At 41.3% G+C, this 22238-nt stretch overlaps 1 protein-coding gene and 1 long non-coding RNA gene across 2 annotated transcripts in view; both read right to left on the reverse strand.

The window, feature by feature from the left end:
• The window catches only part of LOC145445951 (uncharacterized), a 146169-nt gene that overhangs the window by 19385 nt on the left and 104546 nt on the right, over positions 1–22238 (reverse strand). The gene's annotated exons all lie outside the window — the stretch shown is intronic.
• LOC145445852 (uncharacterized) lies at positions 6852–11006 on the reverse strand. Its single transcript, XM_080324009.1, has 4 exons — positions 9814–11006; positions 8999–9096; positions 8357–8445; positions 6852–7866 (listed from the first exon to the last, which is right to left on the reverse strand). Exons 1-4 carry the CDS (start codon positions 9894–9896, stop codon positions 7309–7311), a joined length of 828 nt encoding a protein of 275 aa, XP_080180135.1. The 5' UTR covers positions 9897–11006; the 3' UTR covers positions 6852–7308.

Genomic DNA, 22238 nt, shown 5'->3' on the forward strand with positions numbered 1-22238 from the left:
TTTCATTCAGTGTGTATGCCTCCTCTTTAGATCGCCTAGGCCAAGGCAGGTGTCTGATTCGAAAGACTACTCCAAGTCCGAACTGAACTGAATAAAGAAGTAGGACTAGCCTTTACGTCGTGGGCATAATATCTTTCCATCTGCTTTACACGACCACGCGTCTCGGATGTGGTCATATAGAATATGTCATTGTCTGTTTCAGTATTTGTGCCAACTGGTATCGGACAGATATATAATATGTCTATCTGTTCAAGGCACACACTGCAAAATACGATAGCAAGTCGCGAGCGATGTAGTCAACAGTAGTCAACAATAGGGGTATGTCGAATCGACCAATTACGGTCTCTCTATCTGACATCCACATCGGCTTAGTAGGTTTGCCCAATGTAACTTGATTTTGACCTTGTCGTTCTTTAGAGAGAGAGAGAGAGAGAGAGATATGATATTCTTTCTCGCCTGCACCATCGAGATGCTTTGGCGACGGAGTTGCGATACGGCCCCATGAGGTCATCTAGTCTGCGCCCCCGTTTTAGGCCGATTTCTTTGCTGTTTTCGTTCGATTCACTGTATTTGCCCTTCATCGGCCATTCTATGCGCTATGGTGACACAGTAGGCTAGCAAACGAGCGATACAGGTGAGGACTGAGGAGCACTTAGAACAGTGGTTCCCAATCGATGGGGAATTCAATGGTTTCTTGTGGGGAATAGACGCATTTGCTGAACATTATATACAGGACAGTCTATATATTTACGGAGACACATGCGCAATTACCGTTACCAGTTAACTGCTCAGTGCTCAGGAATGTATGTATCGAAAATTATAAAACGCATTTTTAATTCTCGGTAACCGATGATGGCGTCACAGACGCATCCAGCACGACCAGAATGACGTAAAATAACCCGTTCGTTAAATTTAGACGGTTACCGGTATCGGTTCATAATACGTTTTATGTTGCATCAGTTACAGGCGATTGTCTTGCGTACTGGGGTGGTTGTGTGTCTTGTGTACTCAAACAAGCAAATAGCTGCTCCGTAATGACAAAAGTTTTGGGTATAGAGAGAGAGAGTCTTTATTTTCATCCAACCAAAATACATAACAAAGGGCAGTGATGGTGGTACAGTGGTATAGTGGGGAATGAAGGCTCGGAATAAATGTGGAGTGGGGAAGGGAGACAAAAAGGTTGGGAACCACTGTCTTAGAAACTCGCCAGCCAGAAGTTGCAGTGGAGTAACCAACTACGCAAATATCCCGTACTCTCCGTAGAGGGAGAAATGTGTCAATGTTGATAAAATAGTAGGGATGGTGTGAACCTCTGAAAGGTTCAGGTTCGTGTGAACGCGAACCTTTTTGAAAGGTTCTGTGTGAACACGAACGTGAACCTCATGACGTCACGTGACATCATATTGCTAATTCTAACCCTATCTTTCAAGGAAGTGATAGCCTAATGTACATGTACGTACGTACACGATACCTAGCGACGACTCGGGCCACATAATCCCACAATGCGGAAGTACATATGGGCGTTTTTAACGTCGCTGAATGTATCAACTGAGGCAATCAAATGATATAATACTTCCATTAAATCAATATGATCCGTCGCTTTGCCAACAACTTCGACGAGGACTCACCAGGGAATATAAGAAACACCGTAACGGTCTTGGCCAGACTGGACAATGTATTCGGCATCTGAGTATTGCTACATTGATTTTGAGCAGAGTGTAAAACAGGGTTTATATGCTTGCTACCGAAATTATCCCATTAATAGGTTATACAGCAGTAGCCAAAACCCCCAATAAACATATGAAGTCAAGATTGATTGGTTGAATAAGCATCATTCGCTGACTACTATAAGTGTATTTCGCTTGTTACGTTGTGTGATTGCGAGTTGAGCTCACAGCAGAGAGTCGCTAAATATTCACAATCGGAAAGCTGGATATTTGGAGCAAACTTTTGTAGCTAACCAAGTAAAATCTTTGAGACTGTCAAGGTGCATATTCGTTTTGTGTTGATTTTTTCTGCTGCCAGCGCCATGCATAGAGGGACCGGCCGCAGTTGAAATGCAATAAATTCGTACCAAAGATGTCATAATAAAGTAAAAATTGTAATACATTAAAAAGGTTCACAGTGCAGAACCTATCAAGGTTCTGTTGTGAACGCGAACCTCTGAATTTCCGAGGTTCACACACAGAACGCGAACGTGAACCTCACGTTCACACCATCCTTATAAAATAGCACTTTCGGCACTGAATAAAGTAGAATTCGGCTACTATACTCAATTCTAACCACTGCAACTAATACTGGCCTTGGATTCGAGGATTCAAATCGTTGTGCCAAGCCTAGAAACGATTGCATACCTAGACTTAGGAATAAACATGCACACTGCATAGTGCACATGCACTGATGCACATACAGTCTTTTCTCGCTCATGAGATCTTTATGCGCAAATATACCTGCCCTGAACCATAAAGACATGTCATCCTGGTCAAAAGATCAGACATATAGGGAGTGTGCTCTGAAATCGAGAAATTGTTATTCTGGAACGATGTTGGTCTTGCATTAGCGGGTAGCAGTTGCATTTACTCGTACATACGCAATTACGCATACATTCACTGCAACACACGCGTCGAATCTACAATGTTTCTCGCGGCACAGTATAGTTGTTGTTTGTGGTATTCATGGTGTTTTTCGACTAACCTACTATAGTCATTTACACCAGATCAATTGTCTTCATTTTTTATTCAGTAGCTGCCGGCTTGTAGCACGGCCCACTTCTAGGCTTTTATAAAACACCGCTTACATGGACGAAATGGCGAGCAGGAGCCTAGATAAACCTCCAACACTTAGGTAGGAATTCTGGAGTCGACCTCGGTCGGACTTGTACCCGCAGCCCATTGGTGTTGCAGCTGTGGGTTATACCCAGGGTTGCCATACCGTCCTTATTTCTAAGATTTGTCCTTATTTTGGAGGGCCATGTCTTAGAAAACTCGACTGTCCTTATTTCTAAGAAATGTCCTTATTTTCGACTTGTGTCCTTATTTTGTCTTATTTTAAACTTCTACAGAACTTCGACCGTTTTCCGCTGGTATCTGTGTTGCATAATATTCTCAAATTATGCTTTTGCGTCGAGATTTTATGACATCATAAATGAAAGGAACTCTCCTGACGTACACACCGCAAGATTTGTTTTCTAAGTGGTGAGATGGTTAGGGCAGTGAGTGATAGCAGTTTCGTCTGTACCAAGCTACCGCAGCGGACGTCAATTTAGCAGTAAACAGCAGTACCAGGTTCCTGCTGCTTGGTCTACAGCAGAATAAGCTCAAGCTGTGGGGAAGGCAGCATTATTGCGCAGTGAAAAATGCGCAGTGCAGTCGACACATCGTTTAAAAAGTAGTAATGCTATAATTCATTGATAAATTTATCTAAATTATATTGCACCTGCACATATAGTTTTAGCTACTAATAAAGCTAAATCTGATTAGTTAAAATGAGCAGGCGTAAAAACATTTTTCGTGACGATTATGAGAGAGAATTCAAAGGTATATAACGAATATTGAAGGGCGAGTGTTTCGCACATTGCAATATCTGCAAAACTGTAATTGTGACATTAACGTGGAGGCCATAGGAAAGACCGCTATTTCAACTCACATTGATACCCCAAAACATAAAAAGTGTGTCATAATGATTATTTTAAGCCAGTCGATGAATAATTACTACAAGGCAGCTGCTGCTGAGGGTACCTGGGCATTCCATACTGCCAAACACCAGCAATCCTTCCTCACCAACGATTGCACATCGCAATTGTTCAAAGCAATATTCCCTGATTCCAACACCGCAAATAAGTTTTCTTCGGCCAGGACCAAGACTACCAGCATTGTTACGGGAGTTCTCGGTCCATACGCTCAAGAAATGATTTTGTCTAAACTAGGGTTGCCATACGTCCGGAATTTCCCGGACATGTCCGGAATTTCACTGTTAAAACTGCGTCCGGGAGGAATTTCTAAAATATGCCTAAATGTCCGGAATTTTGAAGGCTTGAACTAAGCTCATATTTTGTTTTGTAAATCAATCTAAACAAGACTATTTTTGGGCAGATTTTTGCTACAAGAAATTTTTGTTCGCGCTGCGCACGATTTAGTATAATATATTTTGGTTTTAACATGTGGACTACCGCCCTTGCTAAAACCGCGATCAAAAAATAAATAAAAAATAACATTCATTTACAAAAAGAAGTCTAATTGTAATCGCAATTACAAGATAACGGTATTCACAGAGTCGTCGTTTTAGGTCGTTTGGATGCTTTATTCAAATATGGTGGTACTAAACCAGGGGGTAGTTTGGCTCTATTCTGGGGTTCGCGAAGATGTTGAACGTAATTAGCTTCCAAAATAGGCTGTGAGTAAGTCTGGGCAAATGTGCCGACCTTTAATTAGTAATCAGCTCATCAAATTTTGAGCTGGACCACGGCACATTTTCAAATTGGAAATGGATTCGCCATCATAAAAGGTCGGAAACCACCGGATGTGCGGTGTTTATATCGCTCAGTGGTGAAGTACATACCGCATTAGGCTGATAAATAATCTCATCACTGCGACATGAACATGACTTAACGATGTACAATTACGGCCCTTGCATTTTCGAAGTCATCATCCTACACCAGCTTTATACTACCGCTGACTCTGATTATGTGGGCGGAGAGAGGATTAAAATTATACAGTAATATATGGAAGAACCTAAATTTTTGACACAATTCATTCAAATCATTTAACGACCAGATGCATATAGTAAACCCCCAGAAGTCGCTTCGAATACCCTACGATGGGCCCAAGATCAATGTTTATTTGGGCGGTACGGGGCTGAAAATATGTGGGTTCGGCCCAGGTTACAACATACAATACACGGTTCCATACTATTACCGAGAATGCTATTATCGAGATGGACATTACCGACAATGCTATTACCGTGAATGGACATTACCGAGAACGGACATTACCGAGAACGGACATTACCGAGAATGGACATTACCGAGAATGGCCAATGCCAAGAATCTTGCTTACTGTAACTGACGTTGTCGGGAAATTTATACCTGAGAATCGATACCGAATGTGACAACGCCGTGATGCACACACACGACCTGCTCATATGCATAACATGCCTGTATTGAATATATTGCATTCTCGGTAATGTCCATTCTCGGTATTGTCCATTCTCGGTAATGTCCATTGTCGGTATTGTCCTTCTCGGTAATAGCATTTTCGGTATTGATCGGCCACCACAATACACAACCACATACTCCTGAACCGGATCGCGACCCCCTCTAGTCGATAGACAAAGCATTGCTGGTGTGACGTCATATTGATCGACAATGAGCTCACACCTCATTTTGAAATCCGCTAGTCGGCGCTGAAGAGCGTCCGGAATTAGTGAAACAAAAATATGGTAACCCTAGTCTAAACTTGGTGCACGGCCTTTTCCCATCTTGGTTGACACCTCTAATCACAACGGGTTGAAGAAGTTTGGTTATCACCCTATGGGGAGGCCCAAAACCAACGTTTTTTGGGGGGGTGGGGAGCTGACGAAGTGCTGTTACGGCCCAGAGTAAAGGTAAACTTAGACCTGAGCTGTTGTGAGATCCATGAAGCACTTTCTTATAACAAGGAGTTGCTGGAGCATATTGTTTCTGGCGAAAAGTATGGAATATGATATGCTACGACTCGTATAAATACAAATAATGTACAAAAACGCTCTTTCATGCCAATCTAATTTCTCGACTGTCCTTATTTTTGGGCCATGTCGATGGCAACCCTGGTTATACCACTACGCTATCTCGCCACGTACAGTATAGGCTAGTTAATGAAGGATATTAGCCAACCTCTTCTGATAGTTCGGTGGATCAACGACCGCGTGGCTTCACGTGGCGAGCCCGTCCCGCCATATATTTTTTAATATAATATAAACAACACAACTATATACGTAATTTTCAACAATATCCAGCATACATAGGAGAGAGAATTCCAAACATTGCTATTAAAGTTGGTCTTCTCCGGCCTTATCACATCCAGTATAATTCAGTCATTTCAAAATGTTTTGTAATTTTGAGGTGTCACAACTCATGAGATGGCGATTGTAGCAATACACCTGGTATAAGAAACCATCACAACACGCCATGTTGTTGTAGACCAATGGCACACTGAAAATACATCTAATTGTTCAAATTCGATTTAATTTGGCCGTAACAAATCTATTGTTGTCAATAAAATAGAACTGTAGCGATGCTTCAAAACACAAATATAGGAATAAATAAATATTCACCAATTTCAAGTGGAACGAATGCGCCTTGATGCCTTGAGTTTTACGACACTTCACAAAATCGACATGATTTAATTGCACTAGCCACAGAGCTAACTTTTACAAAGGGAAATGGCCGATAATTCAAAGTTCCTGCCCAAATTCAGTTCTAGAAAAGTATAACCCCAAAACGTGATATCGTCGTACACTGGTACGGAAACCGTATATTTCGCCTATTTTCACCATGGCCTACGATGTAAATCAGGCGAACGAAACTTTCTGGTACAATATTCGGCTTCCATACAATTTTCAAGGGGTGAAGACGAGTCAGTTCGGCTACACCAATTCTTATCGGGGGGTTGGTTCTGTTTCCATATCACCCTTACAAGGTGCTAAAAGCGGTACACCTGAACAGAACCCGCCGCTACACACCGGGATAAATCGCTATACGGATCGGTGTAGATTAGTGCAGGGCATGGATAGTCCATGGACTGGATATCCACAAGATTAATCTTTAATTTTAGCCGCATCCGCTTTGTTTATACGACCGGAGTTCCGCAGCGTATAGCATTCAGGATATTGCCAGTTCCTATAGTGGATATTTCTTGGATTTTCTAAATTTTTTGCCAGAGTCATACTTTTTTCTGATACGACCGGAGTGTGAACCAGATTTCATTTTGAAGAAACATGATCGGATTCGGACTAGAGACTTCGTCGATCCTCCCCTCACTTGTGTATTGTATAATGTATATGCATCGTTTTCACCCGTTCTAATGACTTTAAATGCAAAATTGTTACTGCAAGGTACCGATGACCTGATTTGCGTCCTACGCTATGATGAAAGTCTGATATATTACAACAATTCTCAACCAATTTATTTACAGTGTACCGACAACCTGATATATATGCCACGCTATGATGGAAATCTGGAATACCCGCGATTTTGTTTAAAGTGCTCGGAAGGCGTTCTCTCGTAGCTCCAGAGGCGAATATCAACTCTTTCAAATCTTAATTTTCAGATGATCAAGTTTTGTACGTTTTGTATGGCTCAATGGTGTTTATTTCGGTGACAGCTGTCCGGTGTGTGGAGTCGATGCGTGCCGCATCTGTTCGAGGTACTAATAATAGAGTTTCCCGCTTCGCGAGGGGATTGAGTGGCATATCCGTTTCTTCGGTATACCCTGACAGACGAGGATCACGTGACTTCTTTGATGACGAATGCATATTGGCCTGATAGAAGATGGAGGCGAGGATCGTCCCTAATATCACGAGGCTGATGATGAATCCGATTACCAGAAAAGGCGGCACGCCTTGATTAGTGTGATCGCCATTAGGTGACGCTAAAGTTGCAATTTTTGTTGATCGGGTTGACGGATATTTGGTGGCGGAATGTAGAACTTGTTCAGCGGCGCAATAGTTCAAGGCGCTAGTCCGGCATCGCATGAATGCTCTGTCAGAACAGCTTGCAATCGACATGCCACTAAACTGCGTTTCTTCGCTTTTCGTTGTATGATTAGCACTGCGACTGATATTGCATTCGAATCTTTTATCCTGTGCAATGTTGATTCTGCTTCTCTGCTTCTGAAAGGAAAGCACTTCTAAATCCCAACGAATCACTTACGAAACCTGGTCGATTGCACAATAGCAGGAGACTGCATACCCACGTTTATGTGAATACGAAATATGGATTTGGGCTCGGATATTTTCTACCATACTACGGCTGGAGATTTTCGGAATCGCAGAGTGCATCTTGGCGACTAATTCACTCATGAACCACCTTACAAATACGTAGGCTACAATATTCGAAGTTATATTCAGTTATCGTGATACAGGGAAGTGTAGCCTCATTTTATGGCTATTTCAGGATTAAAGTACTGCAAACATATCCCAAAGCTACTTTCTCATTTACAAAATACACAGTTGGAAGAGTGCGTAGTACGCATTGTCAGACATCACGAAATTGAAAGAATAACATAAACATAATGTTCGCTTGTATGTTGAAGTTAGTGCAATACTTGAAACTGTAGGTTTTCAATGGTGTATCTGATGTTCGATAGCTGTGTGCCCTTACCTTGTCAGAAGTAAACGACGCAGCGATAATGCAATATTGGCAGTCCCCGCATATAACAGTCGCGTGTATCTCCGTGTTATCCTTCGCGCCTGGAATCATCACGGATCATTGTGCTACCACAACGTATCAAGGGAAATGATCAGTTTACAATACAAAATATGACTTAACTGCATGGTCAGTGGTCACTAGAATTTCGTGATCAGCAAGGGAGGGAGGCGTACCATACACAAATTTGGAATCACCAGAGTACAAAATTCATGTTTATTGTAACTACCTCAAAGTTGCGGTTCTGATTAGTGCACCCAGCGTTGAGGGTGGTGTGGAGTGTGAACACCAATAAGTTCGGCTACCAAGTTCAAGTATATGGGAAGATTTTGGCTTTTGTATAATGTTACGAGCATAATATTTCAGATGCAATGTTGCTTGCATTGATTACACCAATTGTCAAAACCAGGTTAATCGTGGTCGCGTTCACTGTCTTTTTTAAAGGCTTGTACGATGTACTGTACAGTGTACATATTGTACATAGACACCGTTTCATTTGGGATTCCTTCATGACAATTGAAATGATAAATACAGGCCAACATCTCGTTGCTGTGCCTGATAACTGCATGTGTAAAGCGGGCGTTCGTCATACGATACCTGTTTCAAAGTATTCTTTGCAAGACAGTCGACAGGCAAACGTTTGAGAATTTATCAGCTGATCGCAAACTCCATCCGATTCCCCATCGGATGATATTCTGATAAAATTAATATACTTTTACAAACTGGATGATCTTGCAAGTAGTTATGCTGGTGGGAAATAGGTGTATTTACAAAATATCTCAAACATGCAAATCAGGCACCGGCAGTTATGGTGTGTATGTGTAATTTTGGAATCACTTCACACCCATTCCGTTGAGTGCTATCGACCCAGATGCACCAATACTTTTGGAAACAGATCTCAGGGATATAGTGGTATCTGTTCACGTGTACATGCAATCTTTACCGCCTTTTTGTCGTGGTACATGAAACCATAATCCACTTAACAACTACGATGTATCTCGATAAATCGGTGGGACTTAACTAGTTTGTACCATTGTAATGGATGTGAAAGCGATATTTCATCCCTACAAAAGCGCTATACCTGATTTGCAGTCTGCAAAATGGTCGACATCTGGGATGTTCGGTTTCAGTTAAGACGATTATGAGCTACTCGTCACAGCAACGAATAGTAATACCTAAGTGTTGATGCAATATTTTAAAATAGTAATCTGATATTACAATCTGCATTCGCTTGCGTTTATATACCTTCAAGTCATTCTGCAGGCTATTTGCATCAGATTATAGGATTGTTTGCGGCTATGTAGAAATACTGTACCTCTAGCGCTGCGTCCAAACATCACAATAATATAACTAAAATGGCGACTCATCATTCCTAATTAAGTACATCATAAAGTGCAGCTTAATATACTTACGCAAGGCGACACCCGCATGTGTCCGCTTTCGAGTTGACTATCAAAACGGAGAAAATATTAAGAATCGCACGATAACTCTCCATGAGGTCCGCTGACTAACATAATCTGTTTAGCTACAAGTCGTTAATCTGCAAGACACCATTGAAGACGGGACGTTATTACAAGTGTTGTTTCGTGTTGCCGGTTCGTGCAATCCACTCAAACTTATATTCAATGCACACAATGCATTCAGGCCAGTGCTATACGGTCCCACTGCACGCAAGACCGCCTTACAAATGAAGCGATCGCATATTACAAGTTACTGGTGCATGTGGCATTGCGATACTAGGCTTATTAATATATATTTAACATCCCTACTGTAGCAGGTCTCTTCTGCCTTTTCAAAGCTGACCTGATGTGGGATAGGAAGCTCATACCTTTGCTGCTCAGTGCTCATGTTTGCTGCACTCTCAAATCCTCACTCGATTAAATACACGACATTCCTTCTCGCGATAGCCCCATAAGGCCTATAGTATACCCAATACCCATGCCATATATCGGAGTCGTGAACGTCCTTCTCGAGCTACGCCCTGTATTGGAAAAGACAATGACACTACAATCAATAGCAGTTAGGTTCTCCGATAAACGAATTCGTGTCGAAACAAAACTACATCGTAAACCAAAGCACAACATGGCGACATTGCTTTGTTTGAGAAGTTCTACTTTTGAGACGGCTACACGAATTTCTAAGATCGGGATAGGCTGGTGCTGCCTACTGAATCACATTCACATTCGTCAACTCTGACCTATTACATTGTTATCGTTACGTTTGGAAGATGCTGAACTGTCGCTCATAAAACGGCAATCATAAGAAACGGGCTACCCACTCTGCTTACAACAATTTCTCGCGGTGATCCAGTTTAGTTTAAGATCTCAGTTATTTAAACGCAAAATTCCCCTAGGAATCTAGCGAATCGATACACGCAAATGTATAATGGAGTATTTATGAAAGCTGAGTGTGTGATTGGATTCGTTCCGTTGGATTTCGCGGGCCGTACTATTTATTGACCCGGCGGGACCTTTATCGTTGCGATATCTTCGGTTTTATATTCCCAGAGATCCATTTGAAGTGGACTGTTGGTAGGCCTACGTATTATTGATCGTCAAACCAAGTGCAGCATTTATACAGCTCAAGTCTCAATAACGTACACGTACATTACGATCGTACATACACGCAATGCGTCGATACAAATGTGATATGTCAACAATGATATCGAGTGTTGATGAAATCATGTCTATGCGAAGCGAATACCAAAGCGTCTCACGCCCTCAAATTCGTTCCGTAAATTCTAGAGTGGGTTTGAAACACGAGTGGTTCTCAACGTTTTTTTAGAGACACGAACCCATCGTGCTACATATATATGCATTTATCGAACCATATACATCGTAAATACATGGTAGGAAAATAGATTTATTCACCGAATTTTAACCAAGAACGTAAGGGTGCACAACAGGCTGTCCACACATTCTGGTACCGAACTTTACTTTCGTACTCATTCCTGTGCGTGAAAACGATTCATATTAAGATATAGCGAAGTAAAAATATCGAGAGCTATATAGGGTTTATAATGGGACTCTTCGATTTTCAATATCTGCAACTACCCAACTTTCTCTTTACTACATCTTGAGACATGACATCGGTCACATGTGTTTGAAATGCAGGGTGTAATTGTGACCTGAGGGACTTCGAAAATGTCATAATTTCAAAATCGGGTATAAAAAGTTCAGCAATACCTAAATACATCGGCCGTTGTGCAAAAAACGCTACCAACCTCAAATGTTTGATACTATAATCTCTACTTCATCCAAATTCACCAGAGAGAAGCAACTCGTTCTCGGCTTTTTAGCGGATGTATTATTTCTGCCTCCATCCTGTGCTTCGCTACTTGACCTACTTTAAAACTTACTGTTTTCTCCTTAATCTCGTTATCATAACTCGATGAAACCTAATGACATGCAATATTACGTTTTTTTCTTCATTTCCTTTTAAAGCCTAGGGCTGAAATATATGCATTGCCAGGAGTAATTTTTCCATGTAACCCAAGTCAGAAGCCTGTGACATCTTATCCTCTGATCCCGTGTTTATCGACCTTGTCAAAGCCTTTTCGCAAACTTCGAAACTTCTGTCAAACTCTGCGGAGCTCCGCCGTTTAAATTTCTGCATTATTCATATATCGACTTTGATTCATCCCGCAAGGGATAGCCTTGCGTACAAGTACTGAACTGGCCTCGGAAAGTACACGACCACCGTGGATCGATAATGCTTGTTTGCCCTCTTTTAATAAGTCCTATCTGACATGTGAATGATAGGACCTTGCATGAGTCTATTCGGTGTCTATACTTCGGCACATGAAATCAATTATGCGATGGAATTTCTATGATTAGGCGCAGCCGATGCCTAAGTTGGATTCCGTGCCCTGAGATCTGTACCCCTGACACTGAGCGCTATACAGCAGGGGCCATCAACCCGGTGCCCGCGGGCCCCAGGTAGCCCGCGAGGACCAGATGAGTAGCCCGCGAGCCCGTTCTAAAAATAAATGGAATAGCAGCATTTACCAATATTCGTCAGATTATTACCAGTGAGCTTTTTAATATATAGATTGATTGATTCAGCTATTCTTGTTTCAAACACACTAACATGTAACTTACCAATGACAATACATATATATATATAAACACTCGAAAAATATCCTTAATTACAATTAGTAATATATAGATATATGTGATAGAATCACCAGAAATTGAAGATACGCCGCACTGCCTATAGGCCTACAGGCGACATGACGGAATGCCATTCACGGTCTTCTTGAAATGGCGGGGGGTTCCGTTATGATCGCTCGACGTCCAGGACAATGCCAAGTAGTAAACAATATTACTATTCGGAGTCAGATAGCCGTGAAGTACTAGCAGATTTTCAATATCTGTATGCCCATTACGCATTGCATCTTTTGACACAGCTTGTTTATCTTACACTCAACGCAGTTTGGTATAGGGTTACCATATTTCTGTGACCCAAATTCCGGACACTCTTTAGCACCCCCTAGTGGATTTCAGGATGAGTTATGTCTGTTAATATGACGTCACACTAGCAAAGTTTTGCTTATAGACCAGAGGTGGTGACGATCCGGTTCAGGAATACGTGGCTGTGTGTTGTGTAACCGGGACCGAAACCACATTTTTTCAGCCCCTTCCCGTCCAAATAAACAATGTTTTGGGGTCCACCATAGGGTAATCGATGCAACTTCTGGGGGTAGGGTGCTTGCTATATGCATCTGGTCGTTTATTTTCGAATGAATACTGTTAATAATATTGGCTCTTCCATATTAATATATAGTTTTATCTTCTCTCCGCCCACATAATCAGAGTTAGCGGTAGAGCTGGTGGAGGATAATGACTTCGAAAAAACAGAAAGGGTAATTGTACAATGTACATCGTTAAGTCATGTTCATTTCACACCGATAAGATTGTTTATCAGCCTTATGCCGGTGTGCACCACGGAGCTTTATAATCACCCCACATCCAGTGGTTTCAAACCTTTTATGGTCGCGACTCCATCTCCAATTTGAAAATGCTCCGTGACCCAGATCAAAATTTGATGAGCTGATTATTAAAAGAAGTCAGCACCTTTGCTCAGAGTTGCTCACAGGCTATTTTGGAAGCTGATTACGTTTAACATCTTCGCGAACCCCAGAATAAAGGCAACGATTCCCACGTTTGGAACCATTATCTTTGAATAAAGCATTTAAACGGCCTTAACCATCTCTAAGAATATACCGAGTATGCGAGTTCAATTAGGCTTATTTCAGTAAATGAAGGTTATTTTTTATACATATTTTACAGCAGTATTTGCGAGGTTGGTAGTCCCCATAATAACATCAATAAATGTGATAGTAAACTGTGCGCAGCGCGAAGAAAATATCATGTAGCATGAATATTCCGAAAAATAATGTTATTATGTTGATTTACGAAAAAATTATGAGCCTATACGTGAAGCCTTCAAAATTCCGGACATTTAGGCATATTTTAGAAATTCCTCCCGGACGCAAGTTTGAACAGTGAAATTCCGGACATGTCCGGGAAATTCCGGACGTATGGCAACCCTAGTTTAGTACCATGTTTCTAACTTTCTGTAATCGTTGCTGCAGTCCGGTATAATGAAATCTTGTCATTTCTGGATGCTGAACAGTTGGAGATTGAAATTGTAACACTGCAAAATGACCTCCACCTCAAAGCCTACCAGACTGCAGCAAACGTTTGGTGCCTTGTTGATACGGAAAAGTACAATATTGTATGCGCAGCAGCTATGAAGGTTGCAAGCGTGTATGGTTCAACTTATCGTTGTGTGTCAGCCTTTTCGGACATGGACTTCATCAAAAACAAACACAGAACAGGCTTAATTAATGCACATCTGGAACACTCACTCAGAGTTGCACTGTCAAGTTACATACCAGAGTACAGCGCACTATAGTTGATAGCATACAATGCCAGGCTTCCCACTGACTGCTATAGAAACAGATAACATGATGTCCAGTCTAAAGTGTGACATGATATATTTTGAAATTTGAGTTGACTGTTGTATATTTTTTACAAACATTGTGCGAACTATAATTTGTGATTAAAAAAAATATTAGTGTATAGCTAGTTGAAATGAGATGTTTTGATTTAAAAGAGTCTATTAGAAGTCTTACCACAATGTGATTCCTGCCCAGTGCTATGAATATCAAAGCGGAAATTCAGTGTGGTACGGGTAAACGGCGGAGTAAATGGTGACCCGTCGCTTTAATCAGTACGCAAAAGTAGCCCTCGGTTGTAGAATGGTTGGTGACCCCTGCTATACAGTGTTCCATGCAAGCAACCTAAGGAACAACTAACCAATGTCTGTTTCGGCAAAATTAGATAACTGAAGGTATGATGGAAAACAACATCACATGGCCTGGAAATGATTTTAAGCATTGGTTGTGAATGACGTACCGTATGCTGATCCTCAATAGTACAATACCTTCTAATAGCCATGCAGGTGGCGATTAAGAATGCACTTCTAATCGAGAACTGACTGGTGAGTGATGAATTTGATCATGTTTCCATTCTAATCTGTAGCATTGTCCTGTTCTTCTCTATCACTTTCTTGCGATATTTGGCACGAAGGCGACTGTTGTCTAACTAAATGAGCTGTATAATGACATGTCGGAAGCTATGCGCATTGTGCAAGCAATATCAGCTATACGTGTGCAAAATTAGCGATTTGTATATGTGACAAAACGTTATAACTCATATTGTTAATTCCACATGATTGAGCGCCACGACACAAAATATGGCATAAGTACGTCACAATCCTGCAATAATCCAGAAGTTAGAATTCCCTTTTAAGTGGTAAAGGCATATGTAGTCTCCCCATCGCTCTTCGATCCGCATAAGCGCTGTTTCACAAATGCCTAGAACAGTGGTTCTCGTTAGAGTTACTGAGCCCCACCAGTTTCATATGTGCATTCACCAAACCTTTTTTCGGAAATACAAGATTTACACCAATTTTGTAGGTATATATATTTACTGTTGCACAAATTACCAGGAAAATGATGTGTGCCAATCCGCATAAGAGGGCTGGTCATATCAGAAGAGAACGGCTTGAATCTGGAAAAGATGAGGTGAATTATGCAAATACACGCGATTGCGAGATTCCCGGTAACGGCAATCGTAACATATTTAACTATTTATGCATTGAGTAAAAACTTTGCGATTAGCTCTTCTACCTATACCTATGCCTACCTTTACCTGTACCTAAACATATACCCAAGTGTTGGAGGTTTATCTAGGCTCCTCCTCGCCACCTCATCCGCGTAAGCGGTGTCTGATAATAAGCTTAGAAGTGGGCCGTGCTATAAGTCGGCAGTTACGGAATAAAAAAAAAATGAAGAATATCGGTCTGGTGTAAAAGACTATAGTAGTCGACAAACACCATGAATACCTAAAAAAACAAGCTCTTTTACTTTGCATATATAGCCTTCAAAGCCTTGGAATTATAACAATTAGGTACCGTGCAAAGAGTTCGTTCAACTAGCTTTGGTAACAGCTATCTAGGCGACATAGCGTACATCACAAACATAAATAACCGATTAGCTATTCTCTGCGAAAAGATATAGTATAGACAACGATGTTACACGTTACTCATCGCTGTTCGCCGATGTGCCATTTACAAATATACAATACGTTCCTCGCAATTACAATACGCAGGGATGAAATGCTATTGAAATACTCGCAATACTGACAAGGTTCCGAACACGGAAACAAGGCCTCCTAAAATCGAACATAGTAATGCGACCAATTCATGAGTTGACAAATGCGTCCGCCGTTCTAATCAAGGATCCTATCTAAACAAATATTCTAAAATCAAAACAATGCTAGCGATAAAGAATTTTTCACTGTCCAAGGCGACGCCAACTTATATATCTGGTATGAATTTCGTATCCATGACCAATGATCGTGCGGTAAGCGAATTCCAATTTCCATTATTACAAAGGTAGAGAACTGCAGTATGCGATCTTGTGACAACAGCCAGCAAAACGAAGGATATTTTGCTTATCAAAGCTAGTGCTACATGTCACTAGCAAAAAGATGCATATCGGCTTAGAGGATTTTCCGAAGCGGAATCCGATTAGCGGGGATGATGTTGAGTGAGCTACATGTACTGTGCCATATATCTCTTTGATTTGAAGCAGCATGAATTTTCATTATAAATAATATCAGATTTACAGGTCTTTCAGCCCCCGAAATCTTTTCAATAACCCATAGGACGACAGAGGGCTGTCATTTTTCTGCAATATTGAATTTTGCTACTTTAAATACCTATATTCTGTACTCCTCACCTCAAATGTTCTATCACGTGACCTGTTTGATGATTTCTGGTCTCTTCCAACCGCTTCTCGTTTTATATGTTTTCTGATCCAATCACCAAAATATTTGGCAGTCGCAGAGCACTGTAAGCGTGGCCACTGAGAATAATATACTTTTTATCACGATCAAGGCGAGGCGAGCAAAGGCCTGGGGCGCGGCAAGACGGCTGCATTGCCTCTTCCACTCAAGTGCCTCACCCCAGCTCAAGACCCGCATTTTCCGTGCCACTGTCGAGCAGGTTCTTCTCTACGGAATAGAAGCACTCACGTTGACAGAAAAGCTGGCTAAGACACTTAACGCCAACTACGATGCACTCCGTCGCTACGCACTCGGCATCCACCACCCGGAGCACATATCCACCAATGCTCTGCGCAAACTTACAAAAACGGTCCCATGCCGTTTGCTGGCTGCTGAACGACGCTTCCGCCTAATCGGTCATCTAGTGCGGCATCAAGACGATCAACCAGCCGCCGCCATCATCAACCACATTCCGACGGAGCCATATGGCGCAGAGGTGGCTGGAATAGAACCACATGGCGCTCGACAATAGAGACCGAGCTAGCGCAACGCGGGCTTTCGCTCGAAGACGCCCACGACCGCCCACGCTGGAGGCGCGTAACAAGGGCCCAAAACGGATTATCTTGATGTTCTTTTGTTTCCTGTTTTCTTTTGCCCTTTTATTTAATTATTTAATTGAAAGTCGATATATATATATATCACGATCAAACTGAATCGTATGTAACTTCAATTATGGTGGGTCGGGTTTTACCATATTTCCGTGATTTAGTCGTGATGAACCATATTTGGATTAGGTTGACGATACAGTGAATATTTTGTTTATATGTTATGAGAGCATAATATTACTTGATCGTTACCCCGCCGCGGTGAGTTGGACGAGGCTGGATACATTTTGTCGATATTCGGTATGGTATTTGGAACAAATACTCGCTTCCAGAGTCTACCTGATTCATTTTAATTTGATTAACCTAAAAATGATCCGTATTAAACTTTGATATCATATTATACGAAACGAATTACGGGATTATGGAATCGTAGCCACAAAATAGCACTGTGGTAGAGTGTCCAACTTCGCGATCGCTATCGCGTGATCTGAGCGAGTCAGACCAAAGAAGTGCTTGTATTTATCATTTCTGGATAATGTGTAAAGGGAGATCGTAGTTTACAGTGGATACCTGGGAGAAAAAATAGGCGTATTTTCCAGATTTACACCATAGCCCAGGGCGAACAGCCAACAACCGGCACTTTTAGGTATAATATTTTATTTTAACACCCAATCGAATGGATGGAAACGGGTCAAATGTACTAATAACATGGAGATATATCCAAGTGGTGTCGTGTATAGGATACTGTTTTCATGTACTGCCTGTTCGCTCGTACTTGGGCGTGAAATGCTATACTACATCGCTTGGATATTATATCTTCAGAAGAACTTGGGTATCTCACCCGTTGTCGCCCACTGGAATGTGCGTGAAGGAACAATTTTGTATCAAAAAGTACTGTTCATCGGATTTACCCCCTGAGCAGTCTGATGAACATCGGCAAAATACACGATTAACTTTTACACTTTGCTGACTCGACAACCTTGCTATTCCATGGTCCAAGCACCCTGATGATGCAGATGCAAATGAATTGCCTTCAGTCCTTCCTCCCTTACCGCTTACCCCGTATCTTGATGTGAGAGCAAACGCGCGCTCGCATGAGTGTCTCATGAATATTGATTTCGATATCAAGACCTCACCGCGAGTCTTGGAACTTATAACACCCGCTTTTATTTAACTCCAAAGTCTTATCGCCTGCTATAAAGTAGGCGTCTCGGTAATACCGAATGCAATTGCATTAAAATGCAGTGAAAAAGTTCAATACTTTGCTATTTATACATTCGCTTAATATGCAAGATTGTGTGTTCTATATTCATCGAAACTTATATGAATTCGGATAAATTGTTATTACGTTACTGAATAGTTGTCAGGCGGCTGCACAAGGTATCCTTGCCAGCCTCGCAGATGTGATAAGCGAATTCGGGACCTGTGATACGCAATGGCAGAGTTAATATTTTCAAATCTAAATTATTGAGATTTAAATCTAAATCCAAATCCAAATCCAAATAAAGATTTGACTGAATCATAATTAAGATATAGAATTGCTGACATATATTTGAAATCTACCCGAAAGTCGTTCGAAAATCTTAAATGATATTGAAGATTACTTGTCCCTGTCCACGTCCGTGTCCAAATCGAAATTCATGCATATACCTGGCCAGTACGGTACTATGACTGAGTCAAGTCAACATTGGTAAACATCAGCACATTTTTAGCCCTGTGTCACGATTCACAGAGCTCGAATTAGTTCACAAATCAGATGTTTTCCCGCACGCAATAGCTCAGTCGGTATGAGTCACGCCAATAAAGTTACATCATCGATTGCTTCTATTCATCACAACATGCAACCCTTGGACAAAGAGTGTATGTCTTGAGCTGGCGAGTGATTCCCATGCGCATTATGAATTGATGGAGGTCACAAAAGTAGCCGGTCATTTTACATTGATAGTGATGTTTCTATACCGTTTAAGCAACCCGATGTGACACTACCTATTCTGTTTATGAAATTGCACTTTTTAGGCAAGTTCTCTGGTTTCATTAGATTGCGGTGCATGGTAGCTACGCTACATCTGTTTGTTCATTTCACTGATCAGTCATGTAGAACTGACTGTAAGGTGTAGTTTCATATACATTTCATGTACATTCCAGCGTTAGAAGTAATCACCCAGAAACGGTAGCGCTGATGGCAATCAACAGAATCCAACTTGTTGACATCGTGTTCAGTAATATTAGACAGCGGTTCAAGTTGAGTCCATAATCAGGAGTCGGTTTATTATCTTATCTACCTACAGGCTATGGTTCCTTGAAAATGGCTGTCTGACTTCGGCTCAGCTGATCGAGTTGAATGACGTAAAGCGCACGTCATCCATGAGTTATTTCAACAATGTGATGACTCGGCTTCGCCGTAGTATAGCTGCGGTAGGCATGTGTCATGAAGCGCAAGTGACTTAGCATTCCCGTACAGCCGAATATATATATCAATTAACCTCGTGCATTATTGATGAAGTTGTGTCTGACAATGGTTCTACATAACTAACGCATGTCCAGTCCATGTCCTACGACGGCTATGATTTATGTATTTGGAAGCAGCATGGTATCAGTCGCAACACACTGGCATGAAATTCATATCGTTATCAGAGGCCGCAAAGTCATTTTCAAAGTTTTATGACAGTGGCCTAATCTACAATTTCTCTGCCTATATCGCCCCGTAAACGTTCAGTAGTGCGTACGTCGTACGTGTGTGGTAGGGTAGTCCATAAAACAGCATAAGTTACTTGTTTTTTTAGTCGCTTTATTGATTATGATTGCGCGTCAAAGAGTGAGCAAGGTATCTCCATACTTCTTGCTAATATTAGACTTATTATTCAGACAACCTACTATCGCAATTGACAATGTCAAAGTCAATGTTAATTCGTTCTAGTAAAGTTAGTGCAGGATCGGAGCCGTGTCTTGGTAATTGGTATCCAGTGCACGACTTATCAAGATATATATACTGTTATGTTAATGTGACCCGAATTACCACTTGGAGACTTGTTTTCATACAGTATTAGGTAATGTTTGTCGTGTAAATTAGCATTACGCAACCTCGTGGGCAATATTTGATCACCTTACATAATTTTAGCTGACCCGACATTATTTCCGTGGATACAACGCAGGCGGCTATGTTTGAGTAGTCGCCGTCGGGAGGTTGGTCAGGAAGTACATGACGAGACCTATTTGCTAGCTACGTGTCGATCAAGCCTTGAAGCTAAGATTGGAAAGTGCAACCAGCTGATTTTGCAGTAATAACCACTCCTTGCCACCGAATGTGTGAATGCAATTGCACAATATCTACTGCAAAGAAAGTACAGTTGCATTAGGCACCATGTCAGCCACAGTGAGGCAGATAAATACTAACGCACGGCATTGCAGCAGGTTAAATGCAAAGGTGGAGACTTTGATACATGAAAGGAATAACTCGTAGTCATTTTCAGAGTTGCGAAGTCACTTGTAATAGGCCTACAGCGCAGTCAAAATTAGGTCGATGGTAATACCACGGTGTAAGTATACTAATAACTAGATCAGTGTTCTGAGCGTAACACCGTACTAAATATATTGCGTATATTAGGGAAATTTCAGTAGTTCAAGACATCACGTAAATGAACTTTATCATCGTACCATGTCCTAGTCAGTTTCTAAATTAGGGATGCCCTGGGTGCGATGCATTTGCGCATTAAAATATAGATACTCAGTGTCTAATTACGCGACACATTCAATGATTGTTCGAATATTAATAGGGCACACTCTGGAATTGCGATGTCAATCAAATCGACAGGACGAAAGAAGATTGTTAAGTAAACATAGCGCAGCTAGACAGCGTTTCCAATAAAAACAATTCGTGTATCGGTGTCAGTGCGATACCTAATCCCAAAGGTATCCGTTACGAACAAGATTTTGAAACAAACATAGAAACTATGTTAGTATCTCAACCCAGATATGTAATCCAGATAAACTGGCGTATTACTGTGCCTTGAGGCCGTGGCTTTGCTTTTAACCAGTCACTATGTTTACTACACAGCTATTTAGCGTTCTACTTAATCTCCCATCGAACGCCGAGAAAACCAACGAAAATACTGAGCATTAAATAAGTGGCGTCATTTTTAGCAAACTTATCCAATCTGTTTTGTTCCTATATTACGATGCTCATCATTTACGTAATAAAGGAAACCTGTTACGATATTGAATGGGTTACAATCAGTTGGATTTGTTTGGATATTGACTCTTCATAATCTTCCTAAGTTTCAATTCATGCATTACGTCTGTTCGCGTAACTTCCGTCAAGCAGAATGAATAGGGTATTGCAATGCCGTCATCGTATTCCATCTCGTTCCAAAGCGCCGGATACAATAACTGTTAGAGTGATTGGTCAAAATATTGATGTCAGTAACTCGTGACTGTATCGCACAATGTACGGTACATAACACCATTCGCCTTTCTAAGCAGTGATATTACTTGCCACGCTACTTACGGTACAAGCACGCAACTAGACAAATGTATCCTCCAGCTGATTCGCTGAGTATTGGTTCAACAGTTGAGGAATATTTGCAGTATGTTACATGATAGTTTATTGCGGTGGATATAAATAGAAATACTCAGCTGGTATCAGTATACTAAATTTGTAAACAGTGCTGACCTTTTGCAAGCAACATAATATTAATATGTATTCAGTAAATGTTTCGGTATAACTGTGAAGGCATGTATGTATGCACCTAAATGTTATACTCATTGGCGTGTATACTGTATATCGACTCGGTACACGCATCTGCGACAGTAGATTGGGTAGAAAAGGTCAGACAGGTTTCACAATAACCGCAGTCGAGAGGTGCGCTACCAAGGAGT

The sequence above is a fragment of the Botryllus schlosseri genome, chromosome 1 (assembly GCF_051294905.1).
Source record: "Botryllus schlosseri isolate E-star chromosome 1, Bs_hap1, whole genome shotgun sequence".
Taxonomy (NCBI): Eukaryota; Metazoa; Chordata; class Ascidiacea; order Stolidobranchia; family Styelidae; genus Botryllus; species Botryllus schlosseri.